Source organism: Ovis aries, chromosome 3 (genome assembly GCF_016772045.2).
Source record: "Ovis aries strain OAR_USU_Benz2616 breed Rambouillet chromosome 3, ARS-UI_Ramb_v3.0, whole genome shotgun sequence".
NCBI lineage: Eukaryota > Metazoa > Chordata > Mammalia > Artiodactyla > Bovidae > Ovis > Ovis aries.
Genome location: NC_056056.1, coordinates 190,500,356 through 190,513,952, shown reverse-complemented (window position 1 = coordinate 190,513,952; position 13,597 = coordinate 190,500,356). Strand labels below are relative to the sequence as shown.

Sequence of the window (13,597 nt, the reverse complement as noted above, 5' to 3'; positions counted from 1 at the left end):
ATTGTTTCAGGTCCTGGAGATATAACAACAACAAAACAAAATAAAAAATAACCAAACATATTAATAAATAACAATCATAAAAATAAAACCTTGTCTTCGAGGAGCTTGTATTCTAATGGAAGAAACACACAGTGAACAAGATAAATAAATGTGGTAGCTCATTTATGCTAAAATATTCATCAGTCAGCTTGCAGAATTTGACAGCTTCTTTAGCAGGCTGTAGGAAATGTCCCCAGAAGGTTACTCTCAGAGGAGAGAGTTCATGAATCATAGACATATTCACACAAAAGGCTTACATTTGTTCTTCAGTTGATGTAAAGAGGTCTCTAGCCTAAAATCAAGAGCATTTGATACCATAATGGACAACGAAGGCATGACCTTTACATGGTTTGGTTTTATATTTTTGGCAAAATGAAAGAAAATGAAGTTTGCCAACTCCATTTTGAATCTTTTTACCTTTTTAAAAGGAGAAAACATGGTCTACATTCATTTAGCTTTTGAGTACTTTATCTTCTTTTGGAAGACAAAAGTTTAAGGGGTTTTGCATACCATACCTGAAATATAGCTTTCTTAGAATCACATGCTGTATTCCACTTACTCCAACAAAATGCAAAAGCAGAACTTAACAGGGCCATTTGCCGATAAGCTTTCACTTCTACCAAAGGATGCTGTCAGTAGAGAAACAAATAGAGTTGATCACAGAGCCTCTCAAGTCTTCCCTTCCATCCTTGACCTCCTACAGTCTAGTCTGTTCTCAACCCAGATCCATTTAAAATGTAAGTCAAGTGAGATAAGTCAGAGAGAGAGATAAATATCATATATCACTTATCAACAGAATCTTAAAAAATGGTACAAATGAACTAATTTATAAAACAGAAATAGAGTCACAGACATAGAAAACAAACTTGCGGTTACCAAGGAGGAGAGGAAGGGGAGGGATGAATTGGGAGGTTGGGACTGACATATACACACTACTACATATAAAATAGTCCATGGAATTCTCTAGATCTTTCCAACCCAGGGACTGAACCCAGGTCTCCCACATTGCAGGCAGATTCTATACCAGCTGAGCCACAGGGAAAGCCACAATGGGATTCCCTGGTGGCTCAGACCATAAAGCATCAGCCTGCAAAGCGGGAGACCTGGGTTCGATCTCTGGGTTGGGAAGATCCCCTGGAGAAGGAAATGGCAACCCACTCCAGTACTCTTGCCTAGAAAAATTCCATGGATGGAGGAGCCTGGTGGGTCCTCCATGGTCGCAAAGAGTCGGACACGACTGAGCGACTTCACTTTCACATATAAAATAGACAACTAATAAAGACCTGATATATAGCACAGGGAATTCTACACAATGCTGTGCAATGAGCTATATGGGAAAAGAATCTGAAAAGAGTGGGTTTATGTATATGTATGTATAACCGACTCACTACTATACAACAGAAACTAACACAACACTGTAGATCAACTATACTCCAATTTAAAAATTTTTTAAAGAAAAATAAAATTCAAACATAAAAATTAGTCAGACTCATGACTTCTTTCTCAAAATGGGGCTATGGCTTCCCCTTTCAGAGCAGAACCCAGGGTCCTAACAGTGCTCCACGGGGCCTCTGTGCTCTTACAGCCCCCATTGTTCAGTCTCTCAGTTGTGTCCAGCTCTTTGCAACACCATCGACTGCAGTATGCCAGGCTCCCCTGTCCTTCACCATCTCCTGGAGCTTGCTCAAACTTATGTCCACTAAGTCGATGATGCCATCCAACCGTCTCATCCTCTGTTGTCCCCTTCTCTTCCTGCCCTCAATCTTTCTTAGCATCAGGGTCTTTTCCAATTAGTTGGCTATTTACATCCCCCATACACACCCTTATCTCTCTGACTTCATCCCCTATTCTTCTCCCTTTGCTCTGGGTGCTCCAGCCTCCTTGCTGTTCCATTCTTCTTGCTGTTCCTCCCATCCTCAGATACATCAGGCCACACCCTCTGGCCTCTTTCCCTCCAGCCCCCTTCCACTGTTCTCTCCAGCTGATAACCTTCCAGAAATGGCAACTTGGCTAAATTCCCCACCTTGAAGCTTTCCTCAAATATTACCTTTTTATTGACCCCTCACCCCCTACACCATATTTGATATTGTACCTTTTCTTTCTTTCACTTGATTTATTATGTTTGTTGTTGATGTTTGCCTCCCTCTATTCTAGAATGTAAGCTCCACAAGGGCAGAGACCTTTGTTTCATTCACTAATGTTTCCTATGCATCTAAAACAGTATCTGGAATATAAGTGTTCAGAAAAAAATTCTTGAATATTTTGAATACAATATTCTGAATAGATGACTAGTATATGATGTTCAGCATTTGTAGAGTAACTGGCAACTTGAGTTACTAAAACTGAAGTGGGATTTTTTTCCACTATGCATATATGTATACACTCTTATAATGTGATTATTTCAAGTATGTGTCTACCCGTATTGTCATTTTCTGGTATATTTTAAGCTTGTTCTTGAGTTTAGAATTCTTCTGCCCAAAATATCTTTCATGATTAGAAGTCCCTTGCTTCCCTGGTGGCTCAGACAGTAAAGTGTCTGCCTACAATGTGGGAGACCCGGGTTCGATCCCTGGGTTGGGAAGACCCTCTGGAGAAGGAAATGGCAACCCACTCGAGTACTCTTGCCTGGAAAATCCCATGGACGGAGGAGCCTGGTAGGCTACAATCTATGGGGTCGCAAAGAGTTGGACACAACTGAGCGACTTCACCTCACCTCACCTGTCTTCATTTATGTATCATGAATGTTTGGCAAATATCTACTGTATTCTGGGAATAGGGTTGGTGCTAGAAGAATCAAAGTTGATTAAGGAATGGTCACCACTCTCAAGGAGCTCAGAGTTTAACATGGAAGGATCTCATTTAACTCAACTTATGAGTTACATGAAGCAATATGCAGACAGGAAGACTCTGTGAAGTAGGAGGAAGTGGGTTTTAATGATCAGTGGTCCTTATATGTATTTAATTTCACCTGAGTTATCACATTTGGGAAACTGCTGAGTCATTTACTCTTTTCAGAAATCTTCCATATATGCACTCTGGAAGAAGAAAGAAAGCGGACAAAATGGGTTGCTGCCCAGACTACCTCTGCACTAAACTGACCATCTGTGGTTGTGCTCCATGTGTCAATATGAAGATCGTTCTATAGAATATTAAATTTGGGAGAACCCTAGATTTCTCAGGTTAGTTCAGTCACTCAGTCATGCCCAACTCTTTGTGACCCCAGGGACTGCAGCACACCAGGCTTCCTTGTCCATCACCAATTCGCGGAGCTTGCTCAAACTCATGTCCATCGAGTTGGTGATGCCATCCAACCATCTCATCCTCTGTCGTCACCTTCTCCTCCTGCCTTCAATCTTCCCCAGCATCAGGGTGTTTTCAAATGAGTCAGTGTTTGCATCACAGTGTTTGCCAAAGTATTGGAGTTTCAGCTTCAGCATCAGTCCTTCCAATGAATATTCAGGACCAATTTCCTTTAGGATGGACTGGTTGGATCTCCTTGCAGTCCAACAGACTCTCAAGAGCCTTCAACACCACAGTTCAAAAGCATCAATTCTTCGGTGCTCGGCTTTCTTTATAGTCCAACTCTCACATCCATACATGAGAAAGCCTTGACCTGATGGACCTTTGTCAGTCAAGTAATGTCTGCTTTTTAATATGCCATCTAGGTTGCTCATAGTTTTTCTTCCAAGGGGTAAGCATCTTTTAATTTCATAGCTGCAGTCACCACCTGCAGTGATTTCCAAGCCCAAGAAAAGAAAGTCTCTCACTGTTTCGTTTTCCCATCTATTTGCCATGAAGTGATGGGACTGGTTGCCATGATCTTAATCTTTTGAATGTTGAGTTTTAAGTCAGCTTTGTCATCAGAAATCACTGGATTTCTAGTCTTGCTATTTATTCCTTCCTTTCTAACTATAATCTCATATAAGTGAATATAGAAAATTCATTGGTGTACCTTAAGATTTACATAAAATGTAATACTTGCTAACATTCTAAACGTCCATCACATTAAATTTGGAAGGATTCATTCTTACCTTATAGTTTATAACAACATAAAGATGAGAGTGTCCAGTAGGGAAGATATTCAATCCAGCCTTCTTCAAAGCAATAATGAAAGAAACAGGAGTCATCCACTTTTCTTCCAAAATAGTGGAATGATTTTTGTTATTTACTTTGATTGAAGCTAACATACAGAGATTTTCCTAGTTTCAATAAGAAAAAAGCTTTTATATAAGTAAGTTAAAGAAATTATTACCTCATTATAATTCCAGGTCCAGCTGTTAGGTTCTTTATACAAAACTATGGTTTTTCTAGTAGTCATGTACAGATGTGAGAGTGGGATCATAAAGAAGGCTGAGCGCTGAAGAATTGATGCTTTTCAACTATGGTGTTGGAGAATATTCTTGAGAGTCTCTTGGACAGCACAGAGATCAAACCAGTCAATCCTAAAGGAAATCAACCCTGAACATTCATTGGAAGGACTGAAGCTGAAGCTCCAGTACTTTGGCCACTTGACGTGAAGGGCCAAGTCACTGGAAAAGATTGAGGGCAGGAGAAGAAGGGGGAGACAGAGGATGAGATAGTTGAATGGTATCACTGACTCAATATATATGAGTTTGAGCAAACTCCAGGAGATAGTGAAGGACAGGTTCTTGGGGTTGCAAAGAGTTGGACACAACTTAGCAACTGAACAATAGCAACTTTTTTCTTTCTTTTTTTTTTTTTTTTAGAAAATCCTGTATTATCCTATATTAGAATGCAGGACAGACATATTTTAGGCTTGATCCAAAAGGTCCACCTCAAAGTTTCCATATTACCTTAATCAGTTTATCAACTCTTCTCAGGCTCATCTGAGCAATCCAAGGATCTCTTTGGTCACCTACTTTATAACTTATGATCTAAGAATACTGCATGTGCTCCTGTTGAAGAGCTATTTGACAGCAGCCATGTCACAACTTTTAAAGATCATAATTTTTTATGTGTATACAATTTTAACATAATGCAAAATTATTATCCAGTTTTAAAGTTTGAAAAATGGTAATCTGAAGGTGTATAGAGTTCACATCTCTCCTCTGACCTTAAAAACCAAGTCTGATGATCTAGCTTTCCTGCCACATTCATGAAGAATTTCAGGTTATATCTTTTTTAAAAAAAATATCTTTTTAGAACAACTTTCATGAGGTATATTTTATATATCATAAAATTCACCCATTTCAAGTGCACAGTTCAGTGATGATTTTTTTTTTTGGTAACTTTGTTGACTGGTACAACTATCACCATAAATCAGTTTTACAGCATTTTCATCCCGTCAGTGAAATCCCTTATGCTTATTTATATCCATTCCCCACTTTAGCCTCAGGCAACCACTAAATCTACTTATTGTGTCTTTAAATTTCAGACTCTGTAATTTCTTTTTTTTTAATTATGAAAGTATAATAACATATTTAGAGGAGATTTGGAAAATACAGAACAAAGTTACATATTCTCCTACTATATGTTAGTTATTTTTTAAAGTAGATAAATTAAGATTTTTAGTTGGAGTTTCAATATCAAACTCTTAAAAAATTAATAGAATAGACAGAAAAGTAGAAAGATATAGTAGGCCTGAAAAGCACCATGAACCAATTCAACATAATTAAGTTATACAATTTTCACACAATGCTGCTGCTGCTGCTAAGTCGCTTCAGTTGTGTCTGACTCTGTGCGAGCCCATAGATGGCAGCCCACTAGGCTCCTCTGTCCCTGGGATTCTCCAGGCAAGAATACTGGAGTGGGTTGCCATTTCCTTCAATAGTAGGATACAAATTCTATTCAAGTTCCCATAGACTACTAGGAGACACTGCAACATAACCAGGAACATAAAATAAGGTACAAAAATTTTGTGGTCTACAGGTATTGAAATCATAGAGTCAGACTCTGTAGCAATGGAGTTACTCAAAAGGGATTTCAAATGGCTGGGTGCTGTCTTCCTGTGATAAGATCAGGAAGCCTCTTTAGAGTGGACCAAAAACTTTGAAAGTCATACTGCAACCATACTTAGAGTTTCACCAATTGCTCTATTCCTAGTAACTTTAGGGCACAAACTTATACTTTACTTTTACATGTTATTTCCTATATACTCAATATTTTGTTTAGAAACTATAGCTCAAGGTGTATTTTCAATGTATTTATAAAGGATATATTTCAATATGTAAATCATCAGTGATTGACTGTTTTGACACACACTCTTATAGTCATCAAAGAGATTTAGCTCTTTGGTATGACTTGCTATAACAGCGGTTTACCTTAATTTGTATTTGAAGTTCAGTAAATACTGTAGTCACAGTCAGAAGTACTTTATTCACATCAAGTGGTCTTAGCTCCCATGACTGGTATGGCATATTAATATGGGCATCTTGAATTAAAGTAACAGGACAAAAAGTTTCCAGGTTGAATGTAATAAGTCTCTCTTCCGGTTTGTAAGACACATTGCTGATGCCATCAGTTTTCCAGTGTTTACCTTTATAATTAGGATTAATAAGACATTAGTTCCATTTTTTCCTCTGCAAAAATAAGATGAATGAAACCACTCCACTAACTTCAATATGTATAAGCTGATTTTTCACACTGAGAATAGGATCACAACAACAAACCATCTTCACTGGAGTTTCTTCCTGTCTACAGGATCAAGCCCAGATTCCTCAGCATGGTCACAAGACGTTCAGAATGAAGCTCTGACTCTCATTCCTGGCTTCCTTCTTTGCTACTTCTCAGACTTCTTTCCAGTCACACTTTTCTTTTCTTCCCCAACAACATCATAAACCTGTAAGCCTCTGCACATGCAGTTCTTTCTTCCTAGAGAACATTTCCTTCCTCTTTTAGAGAACCTCTCTTCATCTTTCTTTTTAAAGAACTTTAAAATTCTCCTATCTTGAGTATACAATTATTTTTAGTCAATTTACCCAGTTTTGCAATCATCACCATCATTCAGTTTTAGAGTATTATTATCCTCCCAATAAGATCTCTCATGTCCATTTATAGTTAATTCCCATTTGCATCACCAGCCCCAAGAAACTATTAATATACTTAAAGATTTGCCTTTTCTTAATTTTCATTAACCACCATCATATAATAAGTGGTCTTTTGTGTCGCTTACAACTCAATAATAAAACACAACACAACTTAAAAATGGGCAAAAGATTTGAATAAACATTTCATCAAAGAAGCTACATGAAAGTATAATAAATACATAAAAAAAGATGCTCAACATTACCACTCACTAGGGAAATACAAATTAAAACTATGAAAAAACATTTCACACACACCAAGGTGGCTCTAATTAAAAAAAAATATGTAATAACAAATGGTGGAAAGAATATGGAGAAATGGGGGACCTTGTGTTGTGGTTATAGCTCCTTTGAAAAACAGCTTGGCAGTTTTTAAACAGTTGAACATCAATTTACGCTTCAACCTAGAAATTCCACTCCTACCAATATACCTAAGAGGAATGAGGACTTATACCCACACAGAACATACTGCATCAATGGTCTCTTAGTCTCTTAAGGACCTGCTCAATATTCTAGCCTAGGAGAAGCCGTCCTTAACACTCCAGATGGGGCCCAGTCACTGTTCTGCTCCGTAGCACTTTCATCTATTCTATAGCCCCTTACTACTCTGGCCCCTTGTGTATGATATCTTTCCCTGTCTGCCTCTCCTACAACTTTGAAAATTCCTGGAAGAAGGAATTGCGTCTCATTTCTCTCTTTCTCATTGTTTAGCATTTAATGAAATGAATGAATCATTCTTTTCCTAGAACACCCTCTTCATTTCCACTTGACTTTCTTGTTTTCTCACATGAAAGGTTCCACTGGTTATTTTTGACTTAAATTTTTTTTTAAATTTTGGCATGTATTTATTTGAAAATTTACTAGAGAAAAGAAATAAAACACTTTTAGGCATTAATTTTAAAGCAATCAATAAAAAATAGTAGATAGGAATATATAATATTGCCCCTATGCACTTAAACTCTCCTCCTATTGAGGCTATCCTCCTAATGAGAATTATCTTGGATAATGAATAAAGTAATAAATAATAAAGTAATTCCCAACCTCAGCTATCATTCCCAGCTCTCTCTAGTTTTCATCTCCATACACCTACTTTTTAAAAAAAAACTTAAAAAAAAATTGGTGTATAGCTGCTTTACAATGTTATATTAGTTCTATTTTTGACTCTTGAATTCAATATAATAAATAATTATATTAGAAAACTAAGTTATATATAGTTCCTCTTTCTGTTTTTACATTTACAAAATTATCTTAATTTGTAACCATAAAAATTGTTGTTTAGTCGCTAAGTCATGTCTAACTCCTGGTTGACCCCGTGGACTGTAGCCTGCCAGGTTCCTCTGTCTGTGGGGTTCTCCTCACAAGCATACTGGAGTGGGTTGCCATTTCCTTCTGCAGGGCATCTTCCTGTACCAGAGATTGAAACCCAGTCTTCTGCATTGGCAGGTGGATTCTTTACCAGTGAGTCACCAGGGAAACCATGGAGTTGTAGATTCAGTTCAGTTCAGTCGCTCAGTTGTGTCCGACTCTTTGCGACCCCATGAATCGCAGCACACCAGGCCTCCCTGTCCATCACCAACTCCCGGAGTTCACTCAAACTCACGTCCATCGAGTCAGTGATGCCATCCAGCCATCTCATCTTCTGTCGTCCCCTTCTCCTCCTGCCTCCAATCCCCCCCCAGCATCAGAGTCTTTTCCAATGAGTCAACTCTTCGCATGAGGTGGCCAAAGTATTGGAGTTTCAGCTTTAGCATCATTCCTTCCAAAGAAATCCCAGGGCTGATCTCCTTCAGAATGGATTGATTGGATCTCCTTGCCGTCCAAGGGACTCTCAAGAGTCTTCTCCAACACCACAGTTCAAAAGCATCAATTCTTTGGTGCTCAGCCTTCTTCACACTCCAACTCTCACATCCATACATGACCACAGGAAAAACCATAGCCTTGCCTAGACAGACCTTAGTTGGCAAAGTAATGTCTCTGCTTTTGAATATGCTATCTAGGTTGGACATAACTTTTCTTCCAAGGAGTAAGCGTCTTTAAATTTCATGGTTACAGTCACCATCTGCAGTGATTTTGGAGCCCCCAAAAATAAAGTCTGACACCGTTTCCACTGTTTCCCCATCTATTTCCCATGAAGTGATCGGACCGGATGCCATGATCTTCGTTTTCTGAATGTTGAGCTTTAAGCCAAATTTTTCACCCTCTTCTTTCACTTTCATCAAGAGATTACTGCCATATAATTACTGCAGTTAGAGTCAAATTTTACTTGTATTTCCCTGAATCATGTGGGATAACTGATCTTGTCTAATTCTAATTTTAATTTGATAAGTAAATATTTAGGAATGTTACCATTAAAGGAAAGGAAATGTGAAACCTCTAAAGCAACATGAAAGGAAAAAATTACCCAATGTTCATTTTGATATATTTTATGGTTTAATGTATTGATAGAAATATACTGTTTCTAAAACATAAACTATCTCTACACTAAACATCTTGTGGTTATATCTGTATAAGCAACAATGTAGTGTGTTGTAGCAACCATAAAACAATTTAAAGTACAAAATAGTCTCTAAATTCTCTGCTCCCATAACTAAAGTAATAGCTGTGTGCTTTAGTTATCTTATTATCTAGACCTGTTATCTTGTATGCAAACCTTTTCACAAATAAATAAATGGATGTAGGGTAACTCACCTACATTAAAAACAAAGCTATTCAACTTTCATCTAAGAGTCTCCAGATTTGAATACATTAATTCACAAGACCAAGACTGTTCAAAGTTTAGCCTGCCAACCCCAAATCAGGTATTTGTTAATAATTGGTGAATGATTAACTTGTATTTGTTAACACTTCTGATTTATTGATATTTAACAATTTGAATAAGCAATAATTGCCCATGGTTCAATAGTTAAAAGTTATAGAGGCATATAGTGGTTGGTTTTCCTCTTTCTCGCGTTTCCCATTTGCCCACTCCCCATCCTCAGTTGTTGTTTAGTTGCTAAGTCGTGTCCAACTCTGCAAAACCATGGACTATAGCCTGCCAGGCTCCTCTGTCCATGGGATTTCCTAGGCAAGAGCACTGGAGTGGGTTGCCATTTCTTTCTCCAGGAGATCTTCCCATCCTAGGGATTGAATCTGTGTCTCCTGCTTGGCAGGCGGGTTCTTTACCACTGAAGCCACCTGGGAAGACACCCATCCTCAGTACCTGGTTGTAATAAGCTTTGCAATTTGTAAATCATTAACATTAAAATAATCAAATTTTAATCACCCCAATCTGAATTATTTGGCCATTTCAAGAGAGAGCAGGCTTTTCGTTTGTTTTTTATTTGCTATACTATTTGATATTTTTATTCATTTCCTTCTTTTTAAAAACACCCTATTCATTTCCATAAAAAGGAAACAAAGACTCTAGAATTGGCACAGAAATATGTATGATTAGAAACTCAGTTTACATTCTCCATTTTCTATTTTGATTTAAGGATTTATATTATTATACCTCTTTTCATTACATAATTATCAAAGCTGGTTAAGGCATCATTGTACCTTCAGCATCCCACCTTGCAACCATAGGATTCTCGAAGAAGATTACATTCTCATGAACTTCAAGCGTGACCTCTATGGGTGGAAAAGCATTTTCTGCTTCAAGGTCTTCTGCAGTTTCTGGAGGATATGTATATTTCTGTAATCCCTCTTTGAGTATCTTTTAAAAATGACCAAGATAATACTAAGTTAGAAGCTGACTGGTAACAGTTTATGATGCAGAGTTATGCAGAGTAAGCTATATATGTTAAATAAACACCGGTTTGGTCACATTTCACTATAGATTGACTAACAAAATGTCACAACAAAATTAAAGATAATGATTGAGGAGAAAAAATCACTACATTTGAATGTAATTCAGAACCCTCCTATAGGCCAGATTCTAGGCTGGCTGGGACTTAACTATTCATTTTATTTCTCCAATAATTCTATAAGATATGTATTGAACAGAGAAGATAACTGGGACTTAGAAAAATCAATTAATGTGCCAAAGATTACAAAATGACTCCAAGAAGGCACCGGAAGCCAAAAGTATTGGCTTGGCCAAAAAGTTCATTTGGGTTTTCCCCTAACATCTTACAGAAAGATCTGAACAACAAAATCTTATAGAAAGATTTTGACCAACCCAGCAGATCTATAGGACCCCAAATCCCATGTTCCAGTAACTTGGTTAGGGTGTGTGGGTGAAGACAGAAAGAAGAATAAGCAACCTTTTGAGAAGTGTGGAAATAAATGAGTGAAATTAAAAATCATCATGTTGCATACCTTAAACTTATGCAGTGTTATATATCAATTACATCTTAAAAAAGCAGGGGGGTAGTGAAGGGGAGAAAGTAAATTAAGCCAAGAGCAGATGTCTGTGGGATAAAGATTTGTCTATTATCAGAATTTAGCAGAGATGGATCTAGGAAAGGGAAGAGGATTATAAATATTACAAAACAGAGGAAAAAACTGGACGGGGAAAATTTCTAGAGGAAGTGTGAGATTATTTAAAAGGGACTTAGAAAATGAGGAAGGTCTCTTCGTTGCAGGAGAGAAAAATAAGTGTGATGGAGAACACTCTGGGCTCAAATAGAGCACATACCAGGACAAAATTCAGAAACACCAGATCTTTGCATGCATCCTTGAAATTCCCAGTTCAGGCTTAGACCTTCCTATGGATAAAGAGTTTTGAAAGCCTATCTCCACCAGAGGGTGTCTTTCTGGACTCCACTCTGCCCTTCAGGTATTTCTGAGGTAGGGAAGGCTGATTCAAACAGATTCTTCAAAGTGGCTGCGTGCTAAGTCGCTTCGTTATTTCTGACTCTTTGCAACCCTATGGACTGTAGCCTGCCAGGCTCCTCTGTCCATGGGATATCCCAGGCAAGGATACTGGACTGTGTTGACATGCCCTTTTCCAGGGAATCTTCCTGACCCAGGGATCGAACCCGTGTCTCCTGAGTTTCCTGCATTGATGGCAAATTCTTTATTGCTGAGCCCCTGGGGAAGCCCCTCAGAGGGGCTACAAACTAAATTATCTCTCCAGGGTCAACCTAATAACTGTATTCTCATTTATGAGAAGGAGAAAGGAACAGCAATATTATCCCTAAGAGGGTAAAAATTAGTTTAGAGGGGTCATGAAAAAATTGTACTCTTTTTGGTATAAAACACACATACAGCACATATGTAGATATACAGTATACATGTGGTATTAATATTTTATGGGGGCCAGTTAGGAAAAAAATCTACAAAGGCTCTTTGGAGGGGTGATAATGAAAAGAAAAAAGATAAATACTACACTAATTCAAGAATGCCTATGCATAAAGAAGTTATGGCTTCTTCTAGGCTCCTCTGTCCATGGAGTTCTCCAGGCAAGAATACTGGAGTGGGTAGCCATTCCTTTCTCCAGGGGATTTTCCTGACTCAGAGATTGAACCCAGGTCTCCTACACTGCAAGCAGATTCTTTACCATAACGGGGTATTATCTGGGGTGTTGGCCACTAAACGTTAAGTCAAGTCAATACTAGTGCAAATGTCACTACTTACTGAAACAAGAGTGAGAACTCCTTGAAAAATGATTGACAACTGCTACCATCAGTATCCTTGTTACTCAATGTGTGCTATCTGTGCATCAATACCATTGGCATTGCCCACATCAGTGCTTTGCAAAGTTTCATGTGCAGTTACTATGCAGATTCGGTGGACCTGAGGTAAAGTCCCAAATGATGCATTTCTAACAAGTTCTCAGGTGATACAGATGCCGCAGGTTCACGGACCACACTTGTATATCAAGAATACAGACCAGTGGTTCTCAAACTTTGGGGTGTGTCTTTGCTAAAACACAGACTGCTGAGCCTTACCTCCAAACTTTCTGATTCAGTAGGACTGAGGTGGGGGCAATGGATTTCCATTTGTAGCAAATTCTCAGATGATGCCAAATGATGGTGATGCTTCCGGTCGAGGGACCACATGCTGGGAACCACTGATTTAGACTAGAATCCACAAACCATGGTCCCTGGAAAATCCAGCCCGCACCAGTTTTTGTAAAATAAGTTTAACTGGAACACAGCCATGTCCATTCATTTACCAATGGCTATTTTAATGTTACAGTGGCAGGGTTGAGGAGTTGCAACAGAGCTGGTATGGATCACAAAGCTGAAAATATTCACCATCTGGCCCTTTACAGAAAAAATTTGATGACCTCTGAAAATGACTGTCATTATTAAGGCCAAATTGGCATAATATAAACAGTGTTACAGGTTTACAATTAAGTTAACATGTATGAATTCTAGTTTTAAAATCTGTTATTATTTCAGATTCCTCTCCTTTAGTATCTGATTTTGATTCATAAATTCAAGACAGCTTAAAATTACATTTTCCGCATTTGCGCTTGTTTAATAGGGTTAAATCATTTTAGGGTTAAATAGATGTTAAATCATTTCAGATAAAGTTAAAGCATGAGAAATTATTTTATCCATAAATTTTGATTCAAGAATCAACCT

At 38.0% G+C, this 13,597-nt stretch overlaps 1 protein-coding gene across 13 annotated transcripts in view; it reads right to left on the bottom strand.

The window, feature by feature from the left end:
• The window catches only part of DNAI7 (dynein axonemal intermediate chain 7), a 91,949-nt gene that overhangs the window by 3,398 nt on the left and 74,954 nt on the right, over positions 1–13,597 (bottom strand). For all 13 annotated transcript variants that reach the window (XM_027967809.3, XM_027967810.3, XM_060413313.1 and 10 more), the window contains 4 exons: positions 10,620–10,776; positions 6,321–6,535; positions 4,071–4,238; positions 555–668 (listed from right to left, as the gene is read on the bottom strand). In XM_027967809.3, coding sequence (XP_027823610.1) covers positions 555–668; positions 4,071–4,238; positions 6,321–6,535; positions 10,620–10,776 — 654 coding nt within the window. The remainder of the gene's footprint in view (positions 1–554; positions 669–4,070; positions 4,239–6,320; positions 6,536–10,619; positions 10,777–13,597) is intronic.